Genomic DNA, 12,595 nt, shown 5'->3' on the forward strand with positions numbered 1-12,595 from the left:
ATGTCATAGTGAATAATTTGAAAAGTCTGACCATTTAAATGAATGTGACAAAGAATCTACGGCTGCATGTAGAAAACCAATATGTTGTTACTTCATACATGCCCATATACTTATGCCCATGTGCATATATTTGGCTAATAACGGGACACTCAAGAAGCAAAAAAATCACTCAGTTGTTAAGATTTCCATCTCATTTTATGAGAGAAAAATTAGAAACCAGTAAACCATTTTAATAGTCAAAACCATAGTCAAAATATTTCCCAATTCCTTTTTAGAAAACCTAATAAAAACATCACACACTCAACACCACATAGCCTACTTGGTTCACTATATTTCCATTTGCTCTGAAACACAAAACCACGCAAACCATGCTTAATGTATTTAACAAAACCGTCTCATCAGAACTTTATCTTGTAAGCTGCATTAAAATGTGGAAAAATAGAACCTGTTTAATTGCTGATTTGCTTATAAAACTGAAGTGTGTACATTTTCATACATTCATCTGTGCTTTTCTGAACCCTGTGGAAATGTATTTTATAATGGCTGTTATTCGCCAGTTTGAAGTTCACTTTTTAGTTCAGTCTCTGCTGAAGCCAGGTCCTCAGAGTTTCTAAATTCCTCTCCAACCATAGAATATTCTTCTCCACGTTTTCAACAGCCACCTGAGTGACGCGGACCTGAGAGGACTGTTCCCTGATGGAGTCGAAAAAATCCTTGATCTGGAAATACAATGCACATTTCTCAATTGTCTGTAAGTTGTTCTTATAACGGGGTGACAAAGCTTGAAAAGCATCACGTTAGTCATTTTAAAATTAGTAAGATAAAACTCACATTAGCAAGCTCCTCTTTAGATGAGAACTGCCCTGTTGTACCGATGATAATATTTCTCATACTGAATGATCCCAGTTGGAATCTGGAATAAGGAAGAACATGGATTTTATGTGAGCAAGTCTCCTGCTCTGGTGCTCAAGAAAAGATGAACATTACCTCAGAATATTTTCATATTTCAGCAAAGTTAGTTTTGACTGGGTTTTAATCAGCTGCACTTACTTTTCCACCAGTTTGTTCCAGTTCTTTTTCACAAAATTCCAAGCTAGGAAATGGCCTGCTGGATTTCTGGCCACAGTGTAAATTAGTGTAGACAGGTCCTGTGCTCTTATCATTGATCCCTCCATTCCAAGCTCCAACAGTCTAGAGTAAAATACATCAAAGCATGATGGTTACCATCCAGCCTATCTGTATCTAAAAGAAATGCTTCAATATTCAAATGAATAGACTATAAACTGAAGTGCAAGTATTTTGTATTTGTACAGGCAATAAGGGTGTAAAATGTTCTGAAGGTGGCAATTCAACTACCTAAAATTTGGAAGTTCAATTTCAAGCTAGATTATAATCAGTTACACCAACATTAGTTCCTATGTATAATTTTTACAGCCAAAATAAATTCTCAGGCAATTTTCAAACATAAAATTCAGAAAAAAGAAGAATTCTGAATTATATCAAAACAAATGACATTGTGATAAAATCTGAGATTTCATGATGCATTTAATCTTCTCCTAAAGAGTCATGATTTAATCAAATCTTTATGAGAACAGAGAACCCCCAGCAGGCAACTCTATACCTTTGTAGTTTATTGGAATCCTTGCTGCTTGCTAAGGCTGCGAGAATTTTGCATTTCTCTGCCTCAGACATGGAAACCCCATACTTCTCCAACAGGTACTGCCAGCCACTTTCATCCTGGGCTCCAACCATGTAGATGGTCTCAGTCACATCACTCGGTAAACTGTTAAATCCAATTCACAGTCAGCATACCAGTACATGTTCGCTAGAACAATCAGCTAAAATGCACTTTTTTGGTATATCCAAAGTACTAAGGATCGGTAAGCAAAAATTAGTTATGTTGACTGTGCACACTGTGTACTGAAAAAAACTTAAAATCATCTTCTGTCCTGTTCCACTTTTTACAGTTTACTTTCTTTTGTGTAGTTGAGGTGTTTTGCAGTATGTCAAATGACCTGATGGTGCCATTAGACGTCACCCAGGTTTGGTAGAAATGTTTGGCCTTTTCCAGACAGGGAGCATAACCAAGATCACATGCCAGTGACAGAAGTTCAGAACGTAGCCTTCTGTCTGAGTCTGTGCCCTCATTGCTCCACGTCTGCTTGTCTATCACGTCCCTGAAATACTGCAGGATGTAAGTCTGCAAGACAAAGTCACACACACAAGGGGTCACTGTCCACCCACACACAGGCAAGAATATTAAAACACAGTCAGTGAGAAGAAGAGGCCTTAGAGGAATACTTGCATTTCAACATGAAACAAAACTAATTCAAGCCTAGAGATGTGTGGAGGGACCTCAGCTGCTGTGTCTGAAATGAAAGCCTCTTTGATTGAGGTCCAGTGGAATGAGGGATAGCAAATTAGATTGGCTCCAACTTCCTGGGAATGGTTTGCTGAGGGAAGTCTGGCACATTACATTAACTTTGCGTGTGCTGTAGTGCTGCAAGAACACTTGTACTAAATATCTAACCATGGCAGGTCAACTGAGTTGCTCTTTTTCAAGATCAGACGACTGCTTTGTGTGCAACAGCGAAAACAGTCCAGCCTGCTGTACTCTCATGTTGAAGTGTAGGTGCCAACAAAACAAGTAAGAGATCAATTTGATAGAACACATCTGAAATACCTTGAGATTTTGTTTGATATCAGCTATGTTTCTCTTCTCTATCATCTTGTAAAATGATTCTAAATATCCAAGGCCTTGTAAGAGGGGAACATTGTGGGTCTCAGACTTCAAGTAGGTGATCAGATCCAAGGCCCGGTCCAGTGTCAGTCGCCCTGCCCTAGACAGATCAGACAGAAAGGATAAAATAGAAAAAAGAAAGCAATACAGTGGTCATGTTCTACTTAGTGGTTATTGCCTATATTTATATTTATTTACAGTGATACTTGGGCCAAAAATGAAATTTAATTTTCCCATTACTCCAAATGTACATGACCAACCAAGCATGTTTGGCGTCTGAAGTTTGCTTCCTAAGGAGCTACAAGGCGAATGTAATTAACAATTAATGTTCATCAGCCACCAATTAATATCGCACACAAACAGCATGCCTAAATCATTAAAGACTTGACCTAAACTGTGCCAAAATATTAAGAAATCAAATAGGCTTGCTTATGTGTACTATGATACTGTATGACAGTGATGTAACACTCATTTCTGGCAGCCACAGTTCTGCAGATATTGTTTTCCCTTTTCCAAAAATCAAGCAGGGTTTCCATTCAAATGTTTTTTCCGATATTTCCCAAAAGTTGGCATTAGAAAATGTGCATTAATAAGAATTTCAGTCAAATACTCTAATGTGCAAAGATGCTGACACACACTTGCACTGTATGGTGATTTTCACCTGCCACTATTTTTCTTATTGTCAGACTAAGCGAAAACATGACTTTTTGTTTCTACACTCTTAAAAAAAGATGATTCTTCAAAAGTTCTTTAGTAAAGAAAATAGTTCTATATAGATCAACACTTAAAGAACCCTTTGCATGATGAAAAGGTTGTTTGGATCATGAAAGCGTTCTTCAGATTGATGGAGAATGTGCTGTTCTATATAGAGGTTATATAGAACCTTTTTGAAAAGGGTTCTATATAGCACCAAAAGGGTTCTTCTATTGTTACGATGTCAAGCTTGTAATAATAGAAAAACCCTTTTTGGTGCTATATAGAACCCTTTTCAAAAAGGTTCTTTATAGAACTATCTACAGCACATTCTTCATCAATTTGAAGAACTCTTTTATAATGCAGAACCTTTTAATCATGTAAAGAATTCTTTAAGTGTTCATGGTTCTATATAGAACCATTTTCTTTACTAAAGAACCCTTGAAGAACCATCCTTTTTAAATGTGTACATCTTCACTTATTAAATAAATCTGGTTATGTTGCCGTATTTAGCCTTTCTCTTTTTATGATAAACCAACTTTTCCACCTCATCTATGTGTCAAAATATTTTTTTTGTGAAATTTAGCCATTTTTCTCATTCCTGGCTTTTCCATCCAGTATTTTTTTTTCCATTTATCAAATTCACATAAAAGAGGTGGATGAAAAACCCTCTACTGGATTCATGAAGACCTTGCTAATTAGCAAAATTTGTGCATTTTTGTAGATAACAGTACTGTCAGAAACCACGTAAGCAAGTATGTTTGAAATTATTACACTCAACTAGAGTGTGATGATTTCAGCATGTAATTTGCACAGTGGCTATAAGCTTCTATAACTTGTTAGTCACATTAGAATTAGCCCAGGCCAAATGTAAAAGAAGAAAACATCAGATACCAAACCATCATTTTAACGGATTAGTACTGGTAAATGACATCTATTGCATTGTATTTTTAACTTACGTGACTAGCTGGAAGGCGTTGTGAATAAGGTTGGCTCTGTCCTTGAAGCTCACAGCACTGTGGTTTACTTTCAGAAGCTCAATCAGGGCATTCCACCCCTTAGTGTCATAATGAATAATGTAGTAGCCATTCATGTCTGTATTAAACTTCACCCAGTCCACATCTTCGTCCAGCACCAGAACATCTGCGAAGTGGTTAAATAAATGTCACTAAATAGCACAGCTGCTTGACTTTGTGAGTTGAATGATGTCTCATGGCAACTCTGACCTGACTTTGTCTGTAGTATATGCCTCATCTCGTTGTTGGAGTGGCTGGTTTTGTAGGTCAAAGGAATTTGCCACAGGTAGCTGTTGAGAAGATATTTGTAAAGTTAAGATTGTCTGATTACATCAAAGAGCTTCAAAGCACCTTATTACAGTTGAACAAAACAATGACAGCAAAAAAACTACAGAACATTAGAAAGTTTCAAATGCATGTGAGAGAATTAGGTTATTACCCAGCTTGCATTGACTGCCATAGTGGGTCACTTGGCTGGAATGTCCTTAGGAACCGCTCTTGTTCAATGTAAAGCTTTGTTCCCTGGCGCTTCACTGTGACCAGAGGGATGCCCTTCTGTAGAGTCCATGTGTACATCATCTTCTTCAGGTCTATATGCTCCCCAACAAACCGATACTACAGAACAAGCGATTAAACAAGCAGTGAACACTTTAGTTTCTCATTATCCCTGATACATGACATGTTTCTTGCACATGTAGCATTTGTGTAGATAAAATCCAAGCTAGTGTGAGCAGGACAGGGCCTACAGTGAGTGTGGACTGAACCATACAGCATTTTTCGTGGCCTGTGTGTTACTATAGCAGTATTCTCCTGATGTAAAATCCTCTTCAGAGCATGTCTGTGGAACAGAGAAATATGAAATACTTCACATTAGAAACCTGTCGTTACTACTACATTTTATATTCCCAACAATGAGAAAAGGTTAGAGTAATTACATTGACCAGGCTGTCCCACAGATCCTCATTTTTGGCATTCCTGTATCTGAATTTCCTCAGGTACCTGACTATGCCACTTTGGAATACATCATCTGTCAGGAAATGCCTCAGCATGTGCAGAATGCAGGCCCCCTGAGACATACGACAATAGACACACACAAACAAAATTAAGCGTAAACTCTAGAGGCCTGTATGTGGGCCCACTCTCATACAGCTACATATAACTCACATGTTAGTCTTTATAGTACTTACTGAATAATAAGTCTTACGTTTAATAACAGAATAATAAGCCAAGGGACCGAGGAGGTTCGGCAAATTCAGTCCTGCAACTGTAATATTACAAATAAAGCCTTTTTGTGGTCAGAAAAGACAAGTTCTCACCTTGTCATAAGACACAGTGTCAAACATCTCCTTTATCTGAGTTGGGTTTTCTGCAGAACAGGAGATTGCCCTGGAGGAGTTGAGGGAATCCCGTCCCATAGCTGCGAAGCAGGTGTCCAACAAATAGTCCTCCTGAAATTCAAACCACAGATGACAAAAACTGGCAAATATCTTGTCCAACTTAAATATCTGACCTAATTGTGTTAAAAAAGGCTTTAAGAATGGGAACGTACCACTTTTAGTTGTGGGTATGTAGCTTCAACAGACACAAACTCCATATATCGTGCAAAGCCCTCATTAAGCCATATATCATTCCACCACTCCATAGTTACCAGGTTTCCAAACCACTATGGAAGAAGAAACACACATTTAATAACATAAAGGACATCCTAAAGAGCGTGCTCATTCAGTTTACATTAGCACAGCTGTACAGTAGGTATACAGCAATGAGCACTGCAGTTGTAGTCTAATTTTGGCTACTTGACTTTTGTCTCATCCTGGCTTTGAGTCAAGATTCCAAATAGAGCTTTTATCCAACGGGGAAAGAAGCGCTAATGAGTATAAATACATCCCTCACAGTTTTGTACTCATGCTCAAAATGTCATCACCAATGTGGGCATGCATGTACAGTAGACACACACATTCTTGGCCCAATCTAAGCCTTAGACACTGAACCGTTGGGGCTTCCTGGCCTTCCTTCAGCAGAGCACATGTAGAATAAACCAAAACTGCTCAGAGGCGCCATCTAGGCTGCCCATGAAACATTTGGAGATTTAGTATTTGTAGTATACGATTTTCACTGTAACCTTTCAATTAAGATTGACCACTCATGATTTGACAGTTTTCTTTGTTAAACTGTTGTTAAAAGCAGGCACCGGAAATCTTTGCCCCAAATGTGGGATAAACAACTGTGACTGCTGATGAGTGATGGCATCAAATAAGGGAATGCAATGTGTGGGGTATGACATTATTCATAAGATTGTACTTTTGTCAGTTCTTCCTGCTGTTTTGCAGTTGTTGCAAAGAGAAATGGCGATGATATAAGATATAAATAGCATTTTAAAGAAAAAAATTGAAAAGCTTGGGGTTCCCGAACTTCAGATAAACAGCGTATCTTTTTATGGAACAGATCTCAGCTGAACACCTTTAGCAATTCAGACGGTGTGAACAACATGGTCTTACAAGAAGAGAAAACAATGTTTTGACTTGTCAGACCATGCGCAATGCTAACCTGATGGGCCAGCTCATGTCCGATCACCATGGTGACCCACAGTTTGTCTGAGGTGGATGAGACGTCAGGATCATAGAGCAGAGACGTCTCTCTGTAGGTGGTCAGGCCCCAGTTCTCCATAGCTCCAGACTGGAAATCTGGAATGGCTATCAAATCTAAACAAAAACAGAGAAATATGCAATTAATGCAAGCAGTGTTTTTAGCATAGCTTTTAGAAAAATGGATAGCCCGTAGACATTTACCTAGTTTTGGCAAAGGATAGTAGATGTTGAAGTACGTCTCATAAAACTCCAACAGTTTTACCGCAGCTTCAAGAGCGTAGTGGGTTTGGTGCCACTTGTGCGGAACAGCGTAAATTGAAACCTGAGAAAAAAAAATCCTCATTAATAGATCATCACAGAGGTACACACCCATCAATGTATGAAATAGACCAATTAAACATTAACCGTAAGCTCTGTATTTCTATACTATGTCATACACTACTGTTCAAATGTTTGGAATAATTCTAATTATTTTCAATAATATAAAACCAATTCAGCTGCAGATAAGTGTATAAAATGATTCCAATATGTTGGTTCAGTACAACTTCACAGGTTTCAAATTATTATTAGGATGCTATAAATAAAAATGATGAAATTTTGAAAATGAAAATGTGTCTAGGAAATGAAGAGAACCTTAAGAGATTGTGAAATGACCTAGAAAGCTGAGTAACACTAAGAATTAAGTAAACAGTACAATAAAATTAGTATCTAGAATCTCAAAGCATTAAAGTTTCTATTAAGAAATATGTAAACAGATGAAAACCTTTTGTTGACTTTGTTGATATACAATAATATTTAAATATTTTTGCAATTAATTGTAATGTTTATTGTAATTAAATAATAAATGTGCAATTATTTCATTATCTAACTATAGTCATTTGCAAAAATTCTAAGTAAAAATAAGTTATTAATCCTCCACAAGGAACACACTTCTGCACAGTTTAATACATAAATACTGTTTATTTACAGAATTTCAAATGTTATGTTTTATTTTCTCCAATATGTTAAACTCAGCAAATAAATAGAAATTGTTCACTAAAATTAGCAGAAAAATACAATTTTTAAGTTATTCCTATAGAGGATGTGCTAACTTATTTTCACTTAGAAAATCAACAAAACATGTAAATTGACCAATATATACATATGAATGTAATTAAATTATTCTTGTATATAACAAAAATGTTAATAAGGCGAGTGAATGGTAGTGTATAAGGAAACATAAACCAAATAATAAACTAATAAACCAAGTAAACAAAAACAGTTACTCAGACTGACAGACTAGTCGACTTACATCAATTCCTGTCACGGTTCTCCTGCTGACAGACTTGAAGTCACAGACAATAAAGGCTACGAGATAGGTGCTCATCTGCACACTCGCTTCAAACCGATCCTCAAACAGGCCGTTGTCTAACTCCACCGTGTGCTCCTGAATGTGAGAAAACACATCTTAGTTTCAGTGAATTAGCATTTTGCTCTGATTTTAACCCCTGCTGGACAATGTCTGTACAGTTCTGGCTCTGTTTCTTGAAGTACTTCCTGTACGCAGCTGTAGGACATAACAGTTAAAATGCAAATTAAAGTTAATTAATGTATTAAAGGGACATTCCAGTCTAAAACTCAAGTTTATTATGTTATTTGTTGTGTTATGCAGTGGTTTGTAGTGCGGTATTATATCCCTCAGCCTCATCAATTTGACAGAATTTGATTTAACAATATCATGTTTCTCTTTATCTATGTTCTCTCGCTACAATATCCAGCATGTATTACACTAATACATCATATAACCATTGTGAATCCCGGTGGTGTCAACCATCCCTGACTGCTGGCCTAACCGCAGATCTAGAGGCTAATAAATACATCTTCAATGCAAGCTAGCAACATCAGTTTGTTGTCAAAGCTTATTTTTGCTAAAGGAATAATTCAGCCAAAGAATTAGCAAGCTAAAGAAAAAAACAGTCTACCCCCCAAGTATCCACACCGAAGCACTTAAAGTCTTCCAAAATTAACTTCCACCTTTAAGATTCATCAGAAGGGGGTTTTTCTAGCAATTAAACCAAGTAATCTCACTCTAGATACTGCAATACTGCGATAAGTTAGTAAGTACACATGTTTACAATAGACAGTAGAGATGGTCACCATTTTCATTTTGCCCAAATTGCCTGAGCAGTAGCGCTTTACATTGTGTGAATATTGCATAACAACTTGAAACAAACAGAATACACCTGAATAACTTGGAACAAAATCTCTTTACATTTATATTAAAATTCAGAACAGCTTTTGCTTGTCTGATATTTAAGACATGCAACTTTTTTTTTTATGACAGCAACAATATATGTTGGCCATCATTCAAATTAAGATCAATGATCAGGAGATATAAGGTATCGTTATGAAACCAACTATATGTGGACATTATAGTCTTACTATTGGCATATTGGACAGAGCGATGTGTGATGGTCCTCTTCTGATACGGACAGAGTAGTTGGCTTTGAAGATGGGCTCATCAAAACAAGGAAAAGCCAGTCGTGCAGAGGTAGGTTCAAAGTGAGTGGAAGCCAAAACCCTGTGTTCAGTTGAGAATAACACAGTTACAGTTTGTACGGTTATTGCTGTCTTCTAAAAGATGATCAACGATTCTTTTGTTCACAAGAACTTGCATCACTTTTTATACAAACCTGGTTTCTCCTTCTGTCGTCTTGTATGAGCTCTTATAAAAGCCAAAGAAACCATCGCTCAACGCTGCACTAAATTCCAAGTACAGAAAGTACTTTTCTCCAGAGGTCAGAATCTTTGGGGAGAAGATGGCTATCTGTTCGTGGGGAGGATACTCCAGAACAGGCAGTGCTTTGTCAAACAGGTGGGCCTCGCTCTCATCCAGAACAGTCGCCGCAGTGATCTCAAGGTTCTTGCTGTGCAGAACCACCCAGTTGGTGTTGTTCTTCACATCGATCTCAATTTTGACAGAGCCATTGAACCTCAGGGTGGTGAGGTTGGGATGGATTAGCAGATGGTAATGAATGGGAATGATGTAATTTGGTAGGCGCAATTTGCTCCAAGGGAATGGGAGGCCGTTGGTCGCCACATGGATGTTTTCAGTGGCAGTGCTGCTGCTTTCAGAGGGCAGGCATGAACTGGGCAACGTCAGTGAGATTAAGGTCAAAAGTAAAGGAAGAATACTGGAAGATGACATGACTTTGAATGTAATACTGAATTTTTTGGTGAATGGTAGTCGTATTTGCAATGGCAGCTCCTTTCACATTCTTGGCTTGATGTCTTCTAAGAACTTGCAGTCAGTCCAACCTGAAAAAAGACGGAACAAGGTTAAAGGGCCTATACTGCACATTTTAATTGCATTTTATTTTTTCCCCTCTAAGTCTACCTGTAATGTGTAATTTTACATACTAAAAAACAGACAATTTTCCAACATCTCCATATTTTGTAGTATAAAACAGGCTGTTTGTTTGTTCACATATATGTAAACAACCTCTGGTCTAAATGTCAGCTCTGTTTTGTTCCCCGTTTGGGCTAAAATGTGACGTTGGAAAAAATAAACTTAAAGTTAACATGAATTGTGAATCACAATGCATTTTCCGTCCGTATCTTAATGCATTTCCAAATGAAATGTGGCATCAGGGAGGGTCTCCAAGCTAGCTGAGTGTATCTCCCAACGATTGGTGGGAATGAGAGGTGAAATTGGTTAATATTATTTTTCCCCACCTGTGACGTACTTAAACTCAAAAGACGTTCTTGAGACGAGGAAAAGTAACTGCACTGTAACCAAATGCTACAGAAAAAGAGGAATTTTGTCTTTTAAATGATAAAGATGAATAGTGCTTAATAATAACCAGGGACATGAACCCAGTGAAAAATGTCTGTTATTACAGGTTTACTTTAAGCCGGTTTAGATCCATTTGTGACGTATCACATATACGCATTCATAGTTGTGACCATGATGAGTTCAAAATAGCCTATTTTTGCATGCGCAGCAGAGTGAACTGTACAGTTTGAAACTTCAACAGTGTTTATATATTCTATCAATTTACTTACAAATCCAAAAAGCAAAGACAAGCCAGTTTTCCATGAAACGAGTCCTTTAAGTCCTACAAAGGTGTCAGAATTACTGATGTCATGAAACTTTCTAGCCTTTCAGAAGTCTGAACTTTTGACCAGCTCTCCAGCACATTATGTTGCTCTTTACTTACACACTTAAAAAGTGCTACACACTTCAATGTGTCTTTAGTAAAGGCAATGGTTCGATTCACAACCACCTAATGCTTAAATGGTTCTTTGCATGGTAAACTGGTTCTTCAGATTGATGAAGAATGTGTTGTTTATGGTTCTTTATAGAACCTTTCTGAAAATGGTTCTATATAGCACAAAGAGGGCTCTTCTATAGTAACACGAACACAAGCCTTTTTGTTGCTATATGGAACTATTTTAAAAAATGTTCTATCTAGAACCATGTACAACCGTTTCACAACCACGCAAAGAACAATTTAAGTCATGGTTCTAAAGAGAACCGCTGCATTACCTAAACTCTTAAGGAACCATCTTTTAAACTGTGTACTCGTATCAATGAAAACAGAGTGCCGCACAGTGTAACAGCCGAGTAGACGATCCAAAAAGCCCAGCAGGCTAAGTTACAGAGGAACAGTTAGCGCAGCCATGACCGTGTAATGTGACCCACATTCATAGTGGGTGACAAACTCGGAGATACAGTAAGGACAGTCGGTGTCCCCTCAGCACTGGCTTCACATTAGAACCGCCTACGGCAGTTTATAGCACGACTCACGGTCACGTAGAGCTCGAAACGGCGGCTAAAGGCGCAAAAAGACCCCAAATATCCTCTCCGGAGCGAAAGGGATGCGTTAAGTTTACCTGAATTTCAGCTTCATCACTGTGGCGCGAGCGGGCTGGCTTTCATTTTCTCTTTCACGCGCCCGGCCCACAATTCCCCCAGCGGCGCGCGCGGCAGCTGCTGAGCTGCTGAATGTAAAATGGCTCAGAAAGCGGCAGCAGCAGGTAACAGGAGCCCCAGGGACAAATGACTTAGAGCCCACCGAGCTGTGTCCTGTGTGTCCGGACTGGGCTGGGGCACGTTTAAAGACCAGCTTTTGTGGACAGGCTAGCTGCTCGCTCTGCTTTGTCATTTCACTAGTCACATGGGACTGAGAGGAATTGTGTCATGGTGGCTGAAGCGTAGACCTCACAGATCAACAATGGTGGATTTCTCTTTTAGAACAGGGCAGTTTTAACCGCTCACTGTGCATGTTCTTAAAAAGAACTTTTTTCAAATGATGCAGGTACTATGAAAGCCTGTTTCCTGCGCTGAAAAACGCTTAGTAAGTGTTACTAATGACGAAGTTTTTCATAAGTATGATTTAGTATCTCATAATTATGACTTACTATCTCATAATAATGAGATTCCACCTCATAATTATCACCTAGTATCTCAGAATTATGACTTGCTATGTCATAATAATGAGATTCTACCTCATAATTATGACTTAGTGTCTCGAAATTATGACTTACTACCTTATAAGTTTTAATTAGTATTTCAT

General features: G+C 38.0%; 1 protein-coding gene across 4 annotated transcripts; it reads right to left on the bottom strand.

The window, feature by feature from the left end:
• Nucleotides 1–176: 176 nt before the first annotated feature.
• Nucleotides 177–12,039, bottom strand: erap2 (endoplasmic reticulum aminopeptidase 2). 4 transcript variants are annotated; one of them, XM_036598790.1, is made up of 19 exons: nucleotides 11,913–12,039; nucleotides 9,710–10,334; nucleotides 9,459–9,597; nucleotides 8,329–8,463; nucleotides 7,239–7,359; nucleotides 6,997–7,151; nucleotides 5,999–6,112; nucleotides 5,766–5,897; nucleotides 5,385–5,516; nucleotides 5,219–5,287; nucleotides 4,889–5,064; nucleotides 4,660–4,739; nucleotides 4,393–4,576; nucleotides 2,684–2,840; nucleotides 2,016–2,200; nucleotides 1,622–1,783; nucleotides 1,051–1,191; nucleotides 832–913; nucleotides 177–719 (listed from the first exon to the last, which is right to left on the bottom strand). In XM_036598790.1, the coding sequence occupies exons 2-19, from the start codon at nucleotides 10,222–10,224 to the stop codon at nucleotides 573–575; spliced, it is 2,826 nt and encodes a 941-aa protein (XP_036454683.1). In that variant the 5' UTR covers nucleotides 10,225–10,334; nucleotides 11,913–12,039; the 3' UTR covers nucleotides 177–572. The 4 variants fall into 4 exon arrangements, with proteins under 4 accessions (XP_036454683.1, XP_036454680.1, XP_036454681.1 ...); XM_036598787.1 differs by having other exon boundaries at nucleotides 6,997–7,359; XM_036598788.1 differs by having other exon boundaries at nucleotides 6,997–7,359; nucleotides 11,827–11,913.
• Nucleotides 12,040–12,595: the final 556 nt, after the last annotated feature.

Source organism: Colossoma macropomum, unplaced genomic scaffold, assembly GCF_904425465.1.
Source record: "Colossoma macropomum unplaced genomic scaffold, Colossoma_macropomum, whole genome shotgun sequence".
NCBI classification, from domain to species: domain Eukaryota; kingdom Metazoa; phylum Chordata; class Actinopteri; order Characiformes; family Serrasalmidae; genus Colossoma; species Colossoma macropomum.

Excerpts from the sequence above, each read along its gene's own strand:
- erap2 (XM_036598787.1), bottom strand. The coding sequence starts at position 10,224 with ATGTCATCTTCCAGTATTCTTCCTTTACTTTTGACCTTAATCTCACTG. Across the intron at positions 5,065-5,218 it reads CACAGGCCACGAAAAATGCT|TATCGGTTTGTTGGGGAGCA; the intron begins GTATGGTTCAGT and ends CTTGTTCTGTAG. Across the intron at positions 720-831 it reads CTAAAGAGGAGCTTGCTAAT|ATCAAGGATTTTTTCGACTC; the intron begins GTGAGTTTTATC and ends TTGTATTTCCAG.